Source organism: Dendrobates tinctorius, unplaced genomic scaffold, assembly GCF_039654945.1.
Source record: "Dendrobates tinctorius isolate UK_male_01 unplaced genomic scaffold, ASM3965494v1 ptg000075l, whole genome shotgun sequence".
NCBI lineage: Eukaryota > Metazoa > Chordata > Amphibia > Anura > Dendrobatidae > Dendrobates > Dendrobates tinctorius.
This window is the reverse complement of record NW_027361743.1, coordinates 42,727,501-42,743,718: the sequence shown is the minus strand read 5'-3', so window position 1 is coordinate 42,743,718 and position 16,218 is coordinate 42,727,501. Positions and strand designations below refer to the sequence as shown.

Genomic DNA, 16,218 nt, shown 5'->3' with positions numbered 1-16,218 from the left:
GGAATTTTAGACCATTCTTCTTTGGCAAACTGCTCCAGGTCCCTGATATTTGAAGGGTGCCTTCTCCAAACTGCCATTTTTAGATCTCTCCACAGGTATTCTATGGGATTCAGGTCTGGACTCATTGCTGGCCACCTTAGAAGTCTCCAGTGCTTTCTCTCAAACCATTTTCTAGTGCTTTTTGAAGTGTGTTTTGGGTAATTGTCCTGCTGGAAGACCCATGACCTCTGAGGGAGACCCAGCTTTCTCACACTGGGCCCTACATTATGCTGCAAAATTTGTTGGTAGTCTTCAGACTTCATAAAGCCATGCACACGGTCAAGCAGTCCAGTGCCAGAGGCAGCAAAGCAACCCCAAAACATCAGGGAACCTCCGCTATGTTTGACTGTAGGGACCATGTTCTTTTCTTTGAATGCCTCTTTTTTTCTCCTGTAAACTCTATGTTGATGCCTTTGCCCAAAAAGCTCTACCTTTGTCTCATCTGACCAGAGAACATTCTTCCAAAACGTTTTAGGCTTTTTCAGGTAGGCTTTGGCAAACTCCAGCCTGGCTTTTTTATGTCTTGGGTTAAGAAGTGGGGTCTTCCTGGGTCTCCTACCATACAGTCCCTTCTCATTCAGACGCCGACGGATAGTACGGGTTGACACTGTTGTACCCTCAGACTGCAGGGCAGCTTGAACTTGTTTGGATGTTAGTCGAGGTTCTTTATCCAACATCCGCACAATCTTGCGTTGAAATCTCTTGTCAATTTTTCTTCTCCGTCCAAATCTAGGGAGGTTAGCCACAGTGCCATGGGCTTTAAACTTCTTGATGACACTGCGCACGGTAGACACAGGAACATTCAGGTCTTTGGAGATGGACTTGTAGCCTTGAGATTGCTCATGCTTCCTTACAATTTTGTTTCTCAAGTCCTCAGACAGTTCTTTGGTCTTCTTTCTTTTCTCCGTGCTCAATGTGGTACACACAAGGACACAGGACAGAGGTTGAGTCAACTTTAATCCATGTCAACTGGCTGCAAGTGTGATTTAGTTATTGCCAACACCTGTTAGGTGCCACAGGTAAGTTACAGGTGCTGTTAATTACACAAATTAGAGAAGCATCACATGATTTTTCGAACAGTGCCAATACTTTTGTCCACTCTCTTTTTTATGTTTGGTGTGGAATTATATCCAATTTGGCTTTAGGACAATTCTTTGTGTGTGTTTTCATTTAAGACAAATTAAATGAAGATAATAATACCAAAGAATTTGTGTTTGCAATCATTTTCAGGAAGAAACTGAGTATTATCTGACAGAATTGCAGGGGTGTCAATACTTTTGGCCACAACTGTACTTTTTAGACAGATATTTTCAGTATTTAGGGGGCTCTTGAGTCACACCGGACCCCATTACGGTGCCTAAGAGACGATGGAGTCTGTTGTGTATTCTGCAATGTTTTTTTTAAGTCAGAAATAGCTGAGTAAATTGGTTTCACCAGTGTCACTTTGGTTCCACTGGAACAAAAAGCTGTCAGAACGTCATGGCCTTGATTAAAAAAACTAGTGTAAACAGTGTCACCGATTTTTTGATCAGTATTTGGTCAGAGTTTCATCAGGTTTTCTCATATGCAAAAATAAAAATGAAGGTTTCTCAAGCTTCTCCTGTCAGTGAAAAATGGACCACACACAAAAGGTATCCAAGTACTGCCCCGATTTTTTCATGGACTCATAACCTTGCATTTGCAAGTTAGTTCAGTGATAAAAATTTCAATTGTTCATGTTTTTGGACCACTCGGCAAAACATCCCCGTAGACTAGAGTAGGTACGAGCGTAATCCGTGAAAAACCCTGATAAGCCCTAACCGTTTAGACCATTTGTACCAGGTAACAATATCCCAACTTGCTTTCAATACACATGCAAATCTAGAAAAATGAATATTTCCCATGACATTGTAGAGCTACCCAAGTACCATTCTACAGAGATCCTCAATGGTGAATTCACACAAAAGGATGTAGTGGGCATCAAAACAAAAATAAACTTTTTTTTCTTAATTAAAATGTTTAATTAAGTGGTTGAGCTTTAAAAAGGTGAAATATCTGGGGGAGAGCTGACAAAAAAATTACAGCAGCAATTCCTTGGTGATAATGTTAATGACAGCAGAATATTGTTTAATTAGATGATTCCAGCATCTGGATTAACACTCTGCTAGCGATGTTCCTATGCTTGTCTGCATTTTCACACTTTATAGACATTTTGTCATCTCTAGGTCATTAGGAAAGAATTTTTAATGATTTTTTTTTTTTTTTTTTTTAGAAGCCGGCAGTTCGAGTTACAACTAATTACATGACAATAATAAGCCCAACACAGACTGCAGCTAAATATACACATAATTAGCTAGCAAAGGCTTGCATATCACAAAGTACAAAAATGCAGAAAATTGCAGTGGAGGTGGTGGGGGTTCATCTACACTCACAATATAATTAATAATTCAAGGTCATAACCTTATGGTGTCGTCAGGACATGACTGAAGCATTGACCAATCATTTACATCTGCTGCTGTTTGCTTAAAAGGAGCTTTCGACTTTAAAAAAAGCACGACCAGGTCCAGCAACAGCTCTCCGCCACTGCTCCAGTGGTGAGCTTATCACCGCTGCAGCCAATCACTGAGCTCAGAAACTCAAGCCACCTATATGAGCAATGCTACTGAGCTCAGCGATTGGCTGCAGTGGTGATCTGCACTAAAAAGCATGTAAAAAACAAAACACAAGACACTGTCCATTCAAATCAAGTATCATGAAAAAAAAGTAGTCTGTCTGGTAATTGAGGTGTAGTGTATAAGAAGCGCTGGCAGCACTGTGGCAGGGGGTGTCACCCCATACACTTTGAGTGTGCCGTGAATTCTTCAGCATTATCATGAAACATTCTTGTGGTCAGGCTCTGTTACCCGTGCAGAGATCAATGTGCAGGGAGGTGTAGGAAGTGAGCGGTGACAATCACCTAATGTGAATGGGGAATCCAATGTTATCTATGTCTGGGATAATGACATAGCTACAAATGACATAGCTACAAAAAAAAAAAAAAAGTAGTTATTTCTACAGAACTGGAAGATCTGTTCTACGATGTGACTTAAAGGGAATCTGTCCCCAGGTTTTTGCTATGGAATCAGAGTGCACCATGAAGCAGTGGAAGAGAGTCTCATTACAGTAATATGTCACTTACTTTTTTGAGGTTTCAATACAGGGTCAGCATTTTATCAACACGAGATTATTACAATAGGACAAGATGCCCCATACCTCCTAATCCGCACCCACCACTAATTAGCAGTTTTCTATCACTATACAATCAGTGGTGTGGGTGGAGTTATACAGAGCTCAGTATTCAGAGCTCTGCTAGATCTGCAGCAGAGAAAACTGTGATTGTATCACAACTGTTGCCCCCAGTATTCTAAGTCATACATCGCTGAAATCAGGGTCTCTGCCCCTATATAATGCTGTTGTCAGATTACTTAGCAGATAGGTGGCAGTCTGGGTTCTAAGACCCCCACAAATTGCTTGAAAAGCCGATCTGAAACACTCAGATTGTCAGGCAGAAGCACTCAACTCCTGCCTAAGTTTATACACAAAGCGGTGTACTGTCTCATTAGGACGTCCATGAACATGCACACACAGTGGAGTATGGGCTCATCTAATATATAAAGCTCAAAATGTGTATGTATGTATGTATGTATGCGTGTGTGTGTATGTATGTGTGTATGTCCGGGACAGGCATCCGCACCGTTGCAGCTACAGCCACAAAATTTGGCATAGTCACACGTCTGGACCCCGAGAGCGCCCTAAGCTATGTTGTGAGGTGAAATTTTAACCCCGTGCGTTCCAATTCACCAAACAATTTTGCCCCTATCTACATACTGGGGAAAACCGGATTACTTACCGGTAATACTCTTTTGTAGAGTCCACGACAGCACCCACTGAGAGAGGGGATCCGCCCCAGGAACAGGAAACCTACAGAGAGATAAATGGGGCGGTCCCCCTCGCTCCCTCAGTTTGTATTACCGAGAACAACGGAGGAACCGCCATACATGTTTTAGTCATTTTGCTTGGGCGATTCATTTATCTTACCCCTATGCAGTTTTAAGCTTACTAAGTTTAATCACATATCTAACTTAAATCATAATCTCCACCACCAAGGAGACCCATGTGTGAAAAAATTCTTACGGGAGGGAAGTGAGCGGGTGCTGTCGTGGACTCTACAAAAGAGTATTACCGGTAAGTAATCCGGTTTTTCCTCTTCGCCACGACAGCACCCACTGAGAGATTTTCAGAGATAATCACTTGGACGGGCACACCGTGTTAAGGACTGATCTACCAAAAGTTAGATCCTCGGTAGAGGACAAATCTAGTCTATAGTGACTATAAAAGGTAGATGGAGAAGACCAGGTTGCAGCCTTACATATTTGTTCAATTGGGACGTTCGCCCTCTCGGCCCAGGAGGATGATATGGCTCTAGTAGAGTGCGCCTTAATCCCCAGTGGAGGGTCTTCTCCTTTTGTCAGATACGCCATTGTGATCGCATCTCTAATCCATCTGGATATCGTGCCTGATGTAACTGCAGACCCCTTCCTGCTGCCCTGGAATGAGACAAAAAGAGACCTACTCTGCCTCCAGGGACTGGTCCTATCAAGGTAGGCTAGCACAGCTCTCTTCACATCTAAGGTGTGATATTTCTCCTCGTCCTGTGTTGACGGGTTCTCATAGAATGAAGGTAGGCATATCTCTTGAGACCTATGAAATTTAGTTGCCCGTTTGGGCAGATAGGACGGGTCCGTCTTTAAAATGAGACTGTCTCGTGTTGTTGACAGGAACGGTGGGTCTACTGACAGAGCATGAAGATCACTCACTCTCCTGGCCGATACTAAGGCCACCAGCATAGCCGTTTTCAATGAGAGGCACTTTACTGATGCTGAGCTTATGGGCTCGAATGGTGCCTGAGTGAAGGCATCCAAAACTAAAGTAAGGTTCCACGCTGGAAGTCGAGGCACATGCACCGGTTCTGCTCGTTGACAGGCCGAGATAAACCGAGTCACCCATCTATTTGCTGCCACGTTATAGTTAAACAGGGCTCCTAGGGCTGACACGTGGACCTTAAGAGTGCTTACTGAGAGTCTAAGTTCTCTGCCTCTTTGTAGAAACTCTAGAATGGCCGTAATGGGTACTTCACCAGCTAGTTTTGTTGGGTGAAAGGCCAGGAACTTCCTCCACACCTTAGCATAAATTTTTGTCGTGGACTCCTTCCTGCTTTGTAGCAGGGTATTGATTAGGTTCCTTGAGAAACCCTTCTGCCTCAGTAGCTCCCTTTCAAATTCCAGGCCGCTAGGTGCAGGGATTTGGCCTGTGGATGGTAGCAGGGTCCCTGCGAGAGAAGATTCTGGTGCAGCGGCAGGATCCACGGGTCGGTTACCGACATGGCTCTCAGCCATGAAAACCACGGTCTTTTTGGCCAAAACGGGGCTATCAAGATGACCCTCGCCCTCTCCTGTCTTATTTTCCTGACTACTGTTGGTAGTAGCACCATCGGAGGAAAGGCATAGGCTAGTTGGAATGCCCAGGGTGTTTGGAGGGCATCTAGAATATCTGGGTTGTCCGACCTGTAGAGAGAAGCGAACCTTTTTACGCGCCTGTTGGCTCTGGTTGCGAATAGGTCTATCTCCGGTCTGCCCCATTCTGACGCTATCATTTCGAACACGTCTCTGCTGAGGACCCACTCTCCCTGGTATAGGGCCTGGCGACTGAGATAGTCTGCTCGGGAGTTGTCCACTCCTCTTATATGGAGCGCTGACAAGGAGAGAAGATGGACCTCGGCCATCTCCAGAATCTTTCCCGCGATAGACATCAGTGGCATTGACCGCGTGCCTCCTTGCCGGTTTATATAGGCCACTGCGGTGGTATTGTCTGTCTGGATCCTTACGTGGGCGCCTCTCAACTGCGGAAGGAAGCGAGATATCGCATAAAAAATCGCTGTTAGCTCCTTTACATTAGAGGAGGCCTCTATTTCATTCTCCCGCCACCAGCCTTGTACCATGTGCTCCTCTAGGTGGGCTCCCCAACCTAAGGGGCTGGCATCTGTGGTGAGTATCTTGGAGGGAGTCACCCACCACTGTACTCCCTTCGATAGATTGGAAGGAATTAACCACCATTTTAGGGATTCAACCACCTCAGGCGATAGGGATATCTTCCCTTCCAGCCGCCCCTGCAGTCTATCTGTCTCCTGCAGAATAGCCCACTGTAGTTCTCTAGAGTGGAACTGAGCCCATTGCACCGCTGGAATGCATGATATTAGTGACCCCAGCAAGGACATGCCCTGTCTCAATGATATTACGGGTCTTCCTGTAGCATTCTGTACTTTGTCAATCATGGCCATTACTTTGGCGTTTGGCAGAAAGCACTCCTCAGTTACGGAGTCTACCTGCAGGCCCAAAAACCTTTAACAGGTCACTGGCTCCAGTCTGGATTTCTCCCAGTTAATTAGCCAACCCAGTGTTTGTAGGGATGAAATAATCCTAGCTATTCTTGCTTCACACTGTGAAACAGAATTCCCCACTATGAGTAGGTCGTCTAAATAAGGGACAACTAGGGTGTCATTCAGCCTTACATATGACATTACTTCCAGCATTAACTTGGTAAATACCCGAGGAGCCATGGATAGCCCGAAAGGCATTGCCGCAAACTGGAAATGCCGAATCCGACCTCTGAACCAGACTGCTACCCGCAGGAACCTTTGGTGCCCTCGATATATGGGGAGATGGTAGTAGGCGTCCTTTAGGTCCAAGACCGCCATATAACACCTGGGAAACAAAAGCTTTATTGCAGACTTAATCGACTCCATTTTAAACGACCTCAGTCTTAGGAAGGTATTAAGTTTCTTTAAATTTATTATAGTCCTGTAAGAACCATCTGGTTTTGGGACTAAGAATAGAGGAGAATAAAAGCCCATCCCTGTTTCGTCGTCTGGGACCTCCACTAGGACCTGTTTAGATAGCAGTATCGCAATCTCCATCTCCAGTGCTTCCTGCTGAGAACGGGACTTCATAGAAGTCAATAAGAAGGAGTTCGGTGGATACCGAACGAATTCTAATTTTAGGCCTGATGATACAATACTTAGGGCCCACGGGTTTGATGTCACCTTCATCCATTGGCGGCTGAATCTTAATAGCCTGCCACCTACCGGTATAACGGTTTTATCGGGATCTGTCTCCTCTGAAGGGACGTTTCCCGAATAGGTTGCCTCTTTGCTTGGGGTCCTTATTTCCCCAGCGGTCCTGAGGTCTAAAGTCTTTCTTTTTACCGAACGGCGGCTTCCTGTAGGCCCTCCTGTTGAACGGAACATACGGGTTAGGGAACCCCTTTTTCCTCTCCCCCGCTTTTGTTAAAATCTCATCCAGCTCTGTACCAAACAGGTACTTACCCTGGCAGGGTATAGCACACAATCTAGTTTTTGTTTGTGTGTCTCCTTTCCACCCCTTCAACCATAAGGCCCGCCTGCCTGCATTGGTCAGTCCTGCCGCTCTAGCCGACAACCGGAGAGAATCCGCGGAGGAGTCGGAGAGGAAAGCCGCTGCTCCTTTAATGAGGGGCATAGAGGAAAGAAGCCTACTCCTAGCTACTCCATTTTTAATATTGTCCTCCAAGTCGTTCAGCCACACCAACATAGATCTTGCCGTACATGTGGCTGCTATTGCGGGCTTAAAGGCTGCCGTACAAGCTTCCCAAGATCTTTTGAGGAATGTATCGGTCTTACGATCCGAAGAATCAGCCAAAGTTCCCGAATCCTCCACCGGCAAGGAGGATCTACGGGAGGTAGAGGCCACTGCCGCATCCACCTTGGGGGCTCTCGACCAGGCCGTTAACTCCTCATCGTCAAAGGGATACTTACGCTTTGACGTTAAGGGGAGGAAGGTCCTCTGACCTTGTTTCTCCCATTCCCTCTTAACTAGGTCTTTTACAGCTGAGACCACTGGGAATGCTCGGATCTTTTTACGAGAAATACCCGCAAACATAATGTCCTGAGGGGTCTTGGGGTCCTTACTCTCCGGCAACCCCATGGTATTTCGGACAGACTTTACAAGATTACTGACACTGTCCGTGGGGAAACACGTCTGATCCTCGTCCTCTGAGGAAAGGTATTCCTGGGACTTATCGGAATCTAGTTCTCCGGTATCTGACGGTGACCTGGACGCCAGCGAGACTCCTCCTTTAGGTGAACATATTTCTCTCATGGAGGAGTGACCCCCTAGACTACTGGAACCGCCTAAGGCCCGTAGTTCCTCTCTTATCATTGCCCGGATATCCTCCTTCTTTCGTGAGGATTCCTCCTGCAAGGCCTCCTCAACGCATGATTGGCATAATCTCTTTGGGTGGCCATCCGGGAGGGGCTGCGAACATAAGGCACACTCTCTATGTTTCGCCTTCTCTGTTCTTTTAGCCTAAAAGGGGTATGGACCAGAAAGAGAAGGCCATCAATTATCTAACCTGACCAAAAAACACTCACCCGTGAATTTCGTCAGCAACTACCGGCTGCGGTGTCCGGGACCCAGGCTGAGGCGAGGCATGGGACGACTTCCTTTCCTTATGTTTCTTCTCTACCGGCTCATCTTGTCTGGAAGGCCCAATGGATTCCTTCCTAGAGCTGCCACTTCTTCTGGTGCTATTGGATCTTCTCGTAGCACTGCTCTGTCGACTACCAAGTGGGGATACCACTGGCTGACCTAATGGGAGCGAAGCTGAGTCATCTAAGGACGACATGACTGCGCACTGGCGCTGTGTCTGTGGCTTCCTTTTAAAGCCTTTGCTATAGCTGCTCCTCTTTTTTTTTTTTTACCATTTTTTTTTTTTTTTTCAGCCCCTACTGCGCATGCGCGGGCGTTGTCCCGCGGTCTCTGCCTTCAGCCTGAACCCGGAAGTCCTCCTCCACTTCCGGGTTGCCTCTCCTGCACTGGGTCGCCGCAAATAGTGATGCGGCCGGCGCACCGCGCGTCTGCGCCCCCTCTCCACGCACGGACTCCTCTCCTGTCCAGGTATGACTCCAGCAGCGCCGCTCAGCACACGCCGCACAAGCCCTTCTGCCACGGGGGGGGGGGCGCCGGCCTCAGTACGCCCGATGGCGTTCGTAATGCGTCCAACCCCGGTGGGGGGAGGGGGGGTATAGCCATCACCCCAGTGAGCTTTGGCACCACTTTCGCCTCCAGCCTCACCTGCATTACGCCAGCTCTGGGGGGGGGGGGGGGATACCCCTCTCCGCCTGACGCTGCCTCCGGACCTGGGGCCCCTGCTGCTCATATTATGCAGGCAGGCGGCTACCAGACCAGGTATCCTCTTCTGCGGGTTCCTTCCTAGGAACAGGAAACCAAACTGAGGGAGCGAGGGGGACCGCCCCATTTATCTCTCTGTAGGTTTCCTGTTCCTGGGGCGGATCCCCTCTCTCAGTGGGTGCTGTCGTGGCGAAGAGGAAAAAAGTGTGTGTGTGTCAAGCCCCGCCCCTCATTATGATGTCATAATGTCCCTATTTGCATACCGGGGGTGTGTGTGCGTATCAAGCCCCGCCCCTCATTATGATGTCACAATGGTTGCAATGGCGACGCTGATGTCATCATAGGTTGCAAGCCCTGCTGCCGCTCATTATGATGTCATAATGGTTGACTATGGGATGGAGGATGTGTGATGGGTATATGGGCACTGGACTATGGGATGGAGGATATGTATGACGGGTATATGGGCATGGGATTATGGGATGGAGGATATGTATGACGGGTATATAGGCACGGGACTATGGGATGGAGGATATGTATGATGGGTATATAGGCACGGGACTATGGGATGGAGGATATGTATGATGTTTATATGGGCACGGGACTATGAGATGAATGATGTATGATGGGTATATGGGCATGGGACTATGGGATGGCGGATATGTATGATGGGTATATGGGCACGGGACTATGGGATGGAGGATATGTATGATGGGTATATGGGCACGGGACTATGGGATGGAGGATATGTATGATGGGTATATGGGCACGGGACTATGGGATGGAGGATATGTATGATGGGTATATAGGCACGGGACTATGGGATGGAGGATATGTATGATGGGAATATGGGCATGGGACTATGAGATGAAGGATGTATGATGGGTATATGGGCACTCGACTATGGGATGGAGGATAATTATTATTTGCTATAACTAACCACACTTAGTTAGTATGCCCGGGCAGCGCCAGGCTCTTCAGCTAGTAGACTTTATATTTTGCAAGTATACTGCGCTGTGTTCCTGCTCAGGCTGAAGCTAAGCGAACAAAAATGGCAAAACTGAGGTTTCTTTTTTTTTTTATTACACTATTTACTGTATGAGTTAATTTGATATTTGGATAAATCAATCTTATATGGACGTGGTGGTTCCAAGGCCCCCAGCAGCTGTGGTAATGTATCAGCATCCCGTGATTGTGGGCAGGCACACAGGACACAAACATTCAGATGTATTTGTCGGAGATTGACGGCGACATCCAAATGTTTAAATAGTTCCTGATCATCTACAGATGATAAATGTCCGGGCGGCCTGCATTCTACCCTGTAGTGAGGTTCACCAGCCCAAGATAAAGGGGGAAAATACCATAAGTGCTTTTTTTATTTATTTTACTTTTTTCTTTATTTAAAAAAAAGTCTTGTGAAAAGTGAAATGAAAAAAATTGTAAAGAAAAGGTGGAAAATAAAAAATAAAAAAAGTGGAAGAAAAATGTACCTGGAATACAAAACAAAAAATGTTACAGAAAAGGGAACAAGTTATTAAATGTTTTTCAGTGTTACTTTGTGTTCATAAAAAAAGGTGAAAAACAGACTCATATTTTCTTTGTTCTTCCACCAATATCGGTAAAATAAAAAATAAGAGTATGACAATGACAAAAAAAAAGGAATCCCTAAGTATCACGAAAAAAAAAAGACGCAAAAATGATTTCAATATGCAAAGGAGAAAAATTTACAGCTCTTCAAAGCATATGTACAAAAAAAAAAACCTCCAAAAATGTGCCTCGTCAATAACAAAGGTAAATGTCCTGGTCCGGAACTCGTTAAACAGCAGAGGTAGGAGCCAACTCTAGTTTCTGCTGTGAGAGACAATGCCAGCTGTATAACACAGCACCCATCCTCTATGACGCAGGATCAGAGCCGTACACCAACACCCCATACTGGAAAGGGATTAGACAGACCTGGAAATTTGGGGGGTGTGAGGCGGAAATCACGTTTAAAGATATCAATTGAAACAAGAGTTAATTATATGGCGGCATATTCTCTACATCTGTGTTCTAAAAACGATGGCGCATTATTGAGGAAAATGCAGATAGGTTTTAAAAATGTGCATTTTGTCAGGGGTTTCACATAGATTGCGTAACAAAGAAAAAAACGATGAAAACCATGACGTGAGTGCTGAAAGAGAAACGAGATAATAAAATAATAAACGTGTAGAGCGTTGTAATGTAACAAAGGATTGTTTAATAACACACAATAATGCAAAAGGGATTTAGGAAAGCATGGCGTCTATTATAACTGATGAGAAGAGCTGGATCCACACAGTCATTTCTGAGAGCAGTGAGATTAGAGGTAAGTAGACAGAACATGGTTACCTAATCATGCCACACCGTAGGTGACATCTGTACTAGGCATGCTGCTGCTGCTGTTGTTAGTCTTGTGTCTGCGCTGCTGTTGTTGAAAATGACTGAATAGTAAAATTACATCCCCCCCCCCATTATTATTTCCAGACAGTTCCTGGCAATGGTTTGTTGCCTCTAATAAAGCTTCAGACAAAGCTGTCAGCTTGGGGAAATGGCAAGAGAGTTCGGCACTGCCTCCATTCCAATCTATGCATCTGCAGCGCAGCTTATAGGATGCGCGTTCCCTTATCAAATTTAATGTGAGTGCTTCTGAGTCTATCATAGGGCTGCAGCTGAGTCCCCGAGGAATAAATGCATTCGATCAAGTCACGCTGCTCAAGATTTTGACAAACATAAACATATTAGAAAGGATTGTAGAGCCAGAAGCCTTACCTGCTATGGTATTAAGAAACATCAAGTATTCAAAGTTAGAAATCTCTCGTCGCTGCCAACGTTGAGTCATGTTGGAGGATTTAAAGAGCTGCCTGGGAGTGGCTAGGGATATTCTCCTGTAAATGTGAAGAAGGGGTGATCACTGCATACAACCACAGTATCAATGAGACAATAATGGCAATTTTATATATACAGTATGCCACAATCAGCTCTGAATACATAATAAGCCCCTCGTCATATCTCATGGTTACTGCATGTCAGGAGCTCAGATAAATGGCATCACTAACATCAGGGATAGGAATCGGAGATGTGTTCCTGACGAGCATCATAGACCGGATGATTGACAGCTCTTGCTTTGTCTGTGCAGCTCTTATGATCTACTAGCGGGTTGTCAAAAATGTCTTTACTTCCTGAATATATGAGATCGAGAAGGGAAGGTCCCTCGTAGCGATAGCTAAGCTTCAGCGATGGCTCTTTATAATCATCTCTGGGCTCCTCACTGTATTTCAAAAAATTCAGATCATAATGTTCCTTATTTATGCAGCGCCAACATTTTCCAGAGCACCTTACTGCACATACACAATGCACAGCAAATGGATGTAGAACTGCAAGACATAGTGATATATCCCTTGCATTGCTTGGCCTCCACAGACACCGGAACACATATATAACACTGGTACATGTACAGTGATTTTGGTGCCAACAATGTCTCAACAGTCTTATATTAAGTTAATGGTGCGGATTAAAAATATGTCTTTGGTTTTGCCAGATTGGTTCTAGTTTCTGAGATATTTAATAGTTAATTAATGAATTACAGTAGAATTCTGGCTTCAAAAAGTGGCTTTTATAGTATTGTAAGCCTACAAAGTGAAATACAAAATAATTACCAAATATACTCAAGTATAAGCCGAGGCACCTAATTTTGCCACGGAAAACTAAGTAAGCTTATCGACTCGAGTATAAGCCAGGTATGCATTGTCCCCTCATCCCTGTCCTGGTATGCATGGCTCCCCCACCCCGGTCCCTGTCATTGTATGCATGGCTCTCCCTCAAACCCACCCAGGGGCGGTCTTGTCCTGATATGCATGGCTGCCCCGGTCCCTGTCCTGTCTTTGCGCCCTTGCTGGATCTCGTTGGTCCCGGCACCAGCAGCTCTCCCTGCGATCACGTGGTCCCGCTCATTAAGGAAATGAATACTCACTCCACACCTATGGGAGTGGAGAGGCATGCATATTCATTACCTTAATGAACGGGGCCACGTGATTGCTCGGCCAGAAGAGCTGCTGGCGCCGGAAAGAACGAGATGCAGCGACGGACGCACAGGTAGGTGAGTAGGATGTATGCTGGAAGCCACCGGCTGCAGCTGGCACTGTGCGCTATTACAGCAGTGGCAGAGGCTTTAGCCACATCCGCCAACTCCTACCTCTGTGACCCGTTGCTCCACCGCTACCCCTCCCCCACGGCTTTCTGGGACAATTGAATAAGCCGAGGGGGGCGTTTTCTGCACAAAAAAAAAGTGCTGAAAATCTCGGCTGATACACAAGTATATACAGTATATTACCTAAGACACTGTTAAAGAGTCAGAAGACCAAAAGATATTGCATTTGTTATTACATTTGTTAGTACACGCATGTCGCACTGGCGGAATGCATTATTTTCACGGATGAATTATCTCAAAAACTAGAACCAATCCAGCAAAAGTAATGAAATTTTTGAATTCGGCACCCTCAAAATACCCTAAGGCTATGTGTACACGCTGCGGTTTTTGCTGCGGTTCCGCTGCGGTTTTGACCCCAGCAGAGCTGCAGCAGTTCTGCAGACAGTGTACAGTAGCATGTTATCCTATGGGATTAACATTCTGCTGTGCACACGCTGCAGATTTTTAACTGCGGAAAAGCTGCGGTTTTGAATCAAAACTGCAGGCCAAACCGCAGGTATTTTACCTGCGGTTTTACCTGCGTTTCTGCAGATAAAAATCCCCAGACGAATCTGCAGTGTGTGCACTTAGCCTAAATCCATTAAAAAACAACATTGCACCGATGTGTAATTAACACAAGTCAATTAATTTCATTAACATTTAAATTCAAAGATAAAAACATGAAGAGGAATTGTAACTTGCTCCAAAAAAAAAAAATGTCAATACCTTGTAAAAATCACAGAGCTCCCCCACTTCTGCCACTTTTTTTCTATTTTGAGCTGCATCGCTTCATTGCGGAGAAATTCCCATTTATTGCTTTTGGAGCACAGTATGTGAAATTTCTGCTTGCAGTCCAACTGGGTATTTCTTTACAGTATTCTTTTGGGACGTGTGCATTTATCCCCCTCCCCCCCGACACAGCCAATCACAAATCGGCAGCTGATCTCTAAATTTAACAGTCTCTAGATGTTGCCGAACAGGGATTGGCAGCATCTGAGAGGGAGGGAGAAAAGTGCACACCCCAGAGAAGACTCTGAAGAAACACCCATTTTCACCACAAGCAGAGATTTCACAGTGTGCTCCAAAATCAACAAATGTGAAAATCTCGGCAATGGAGCGACACACCGCATAACGTAAAATAGAAGTAGAATCAGGAAAGATCAAAGAACGTATTTCAGTTAATTTTTAATGGAGCATGCTACAGATTTCTTTTTAATATAAAATAGTTTACAATAAGAATTCACTAATAATCTGAAATATAAAAAAAAATCTACCTGGCTTGTGGTAAACCATAACTGGTGCCAACACCGACTCGAGGTAAACTGTACACAACTTTCTTCACGGTGGCTTGATCAGGAAAATTAAACATAACTGAGGCTAAAAAACAGTAGGGAAAAATGTTGAAAAAATAGTTTAGTTGAGCACTAAAAACTCTCTAACGTTACTCCTACCTCAGCGTAGGTGTTACTTATTTTTCAGCACATCTAAGCAAAGAAATACCAGAAGTGTACCATGCATAAAACACTGAGATGGGGGAAAAGCAAGACAACGCCTATGTATTCTTCCATTCTCATAAGTGATGGCCAAAAGTCTTATCTCCATCACTCTATTACGTCTGACTATGGCTGCAATCTCGAATAACAGAAGGAAAAACCGCTCGAGCACAAAATACTGTTCTAACCATTGGAACAGTCAAAAATACATCATGCAATTTTTTATTAAGTCAGACATTTTTTTTACCTAAATTTTAGAGTAAGTTATGGTAATTGGTATAGATGGGATAATGTATTTGAATGGAAATAAATTCGACTGAAATTTTACAAGAATCCGTATTCTCCAGAATGTGAATTTTTTTTTGGAATTCTATTCTCTCTGCGCAAATTAAGCAAAATGAGAAATGGTTAGCTGCCATTTTGTTGAACCACAGAGGGCCGGCAAAAAAATAAAAACAAGCTAATACCGACTTCACTGCTCACCTCCGCTGCTTTCTCTTTGCAGTATGGTCCTCAAAGCATCTTCTTACCGCCGCGAGATGAATCTCCAAGCTAGGTCTGGGAAGTTTCTGAACATGCATGTCATAAGGTCATGATGACATCACAATCTTCAAGGCACCTTCTTACCACCCCCGCATGCTGCATCTTCACGCTAGGCAGGGACTTCCACCCGGGAAGACCCTGCACATGCACAGAGACATCTTAGGCCTTGAAGCTGCCAAAAGTCGCGGACTAGAATGTGAATTATAAGGTTGCGGTGATGTCACGACATGTGCAAACGCCACAAACTTCTAACGTGCACTGTAGACTGTGACTTATAGCCGTGACTAGTCCCGAGACAACCCTGCATACATCAGAAGTCTCTGCCAAGCGTGAAGATGCAGCACGCAGCGGTTAGATGATGATGAGCTGAGGGACAGTAAGCAGCGGAGGTGAGGTATTAGTTGTTTTTTCCTACGTTACCTTTACAGCGCCCTTGGGTGTCTCCAGACGCCAGACCATAATAAGGGACATTTAATTTTTAGAAAATAAATTTGCTGCGAATTGAATTTACCGGTAAAATATGTGCGAATTGGCAAATTCTAATCTCGCCAGATCCGGTCATCTCTAGTAATTAGGATTTACAGAGACATTGTGGTTTAGTTGTCCATATCTTTAGAATAACAACAGACAGTAAATGGACATTATATGTATTTAATATTAAAGGTGAAACTCACTGCGGTTAGCCATGAACACCTCCAGG

General features: G+C 44.9%; 2 protein-coding genes across 7 annotated transcripts in view; both read right to left on the bottom strand.

Moving 5' to 3' along the window:
* Positions 1–16,218, bottom strand: part of NBEA (neurobeachin) — a 915,436-nt gene that overhangs the window by 182,257 nt on the left and 716,961 nt on the right. For all 6 annotated transcript variants that reach the window (XM_073583206.1, XM_073583210.1, XM_073583208.1 and 3 more), the window contains 3 exons: positions 16,193–16,218; positions 14,757–14,859; positions 12,066–12,181 (listed from right to left, as the gene is read on the bottom strand). The exon at positions 16,193–16,218 is cut by the window's right edge and continues 92 nt beyond it. In XM_073583206.1, the coding sequence (XP_073439307.1) occupies positions 12,066–12,181; positions 14,757–14,859; positions 16,193–16,218 (245 nt within the window). The remainder of the gene's footprint in view (positions 1–12,065; positions 12,182–14,756; positions 14,860–16,192) is intronic.
* On the bottom strand, positions 6,256–9,127 carry LOC141096526 (uncharacterized). The gene is made up of 2 exons (XM_073583212.1): positions 8,545–9,127; positions 6,256–8,456 (listed from the first exon to the last, which is right to left on the bottom strand). Exons 1-2 carry the CDS (start codon positions 8,773–8,775, stop codon positions 7,212–7,214), a joined length of 1,476 nt encoding a protein of 491 aa, XP_073439313.1. The 5' UTR covers positions 8,776–9,127; the 3' UTR covers positions 6,256–7,211.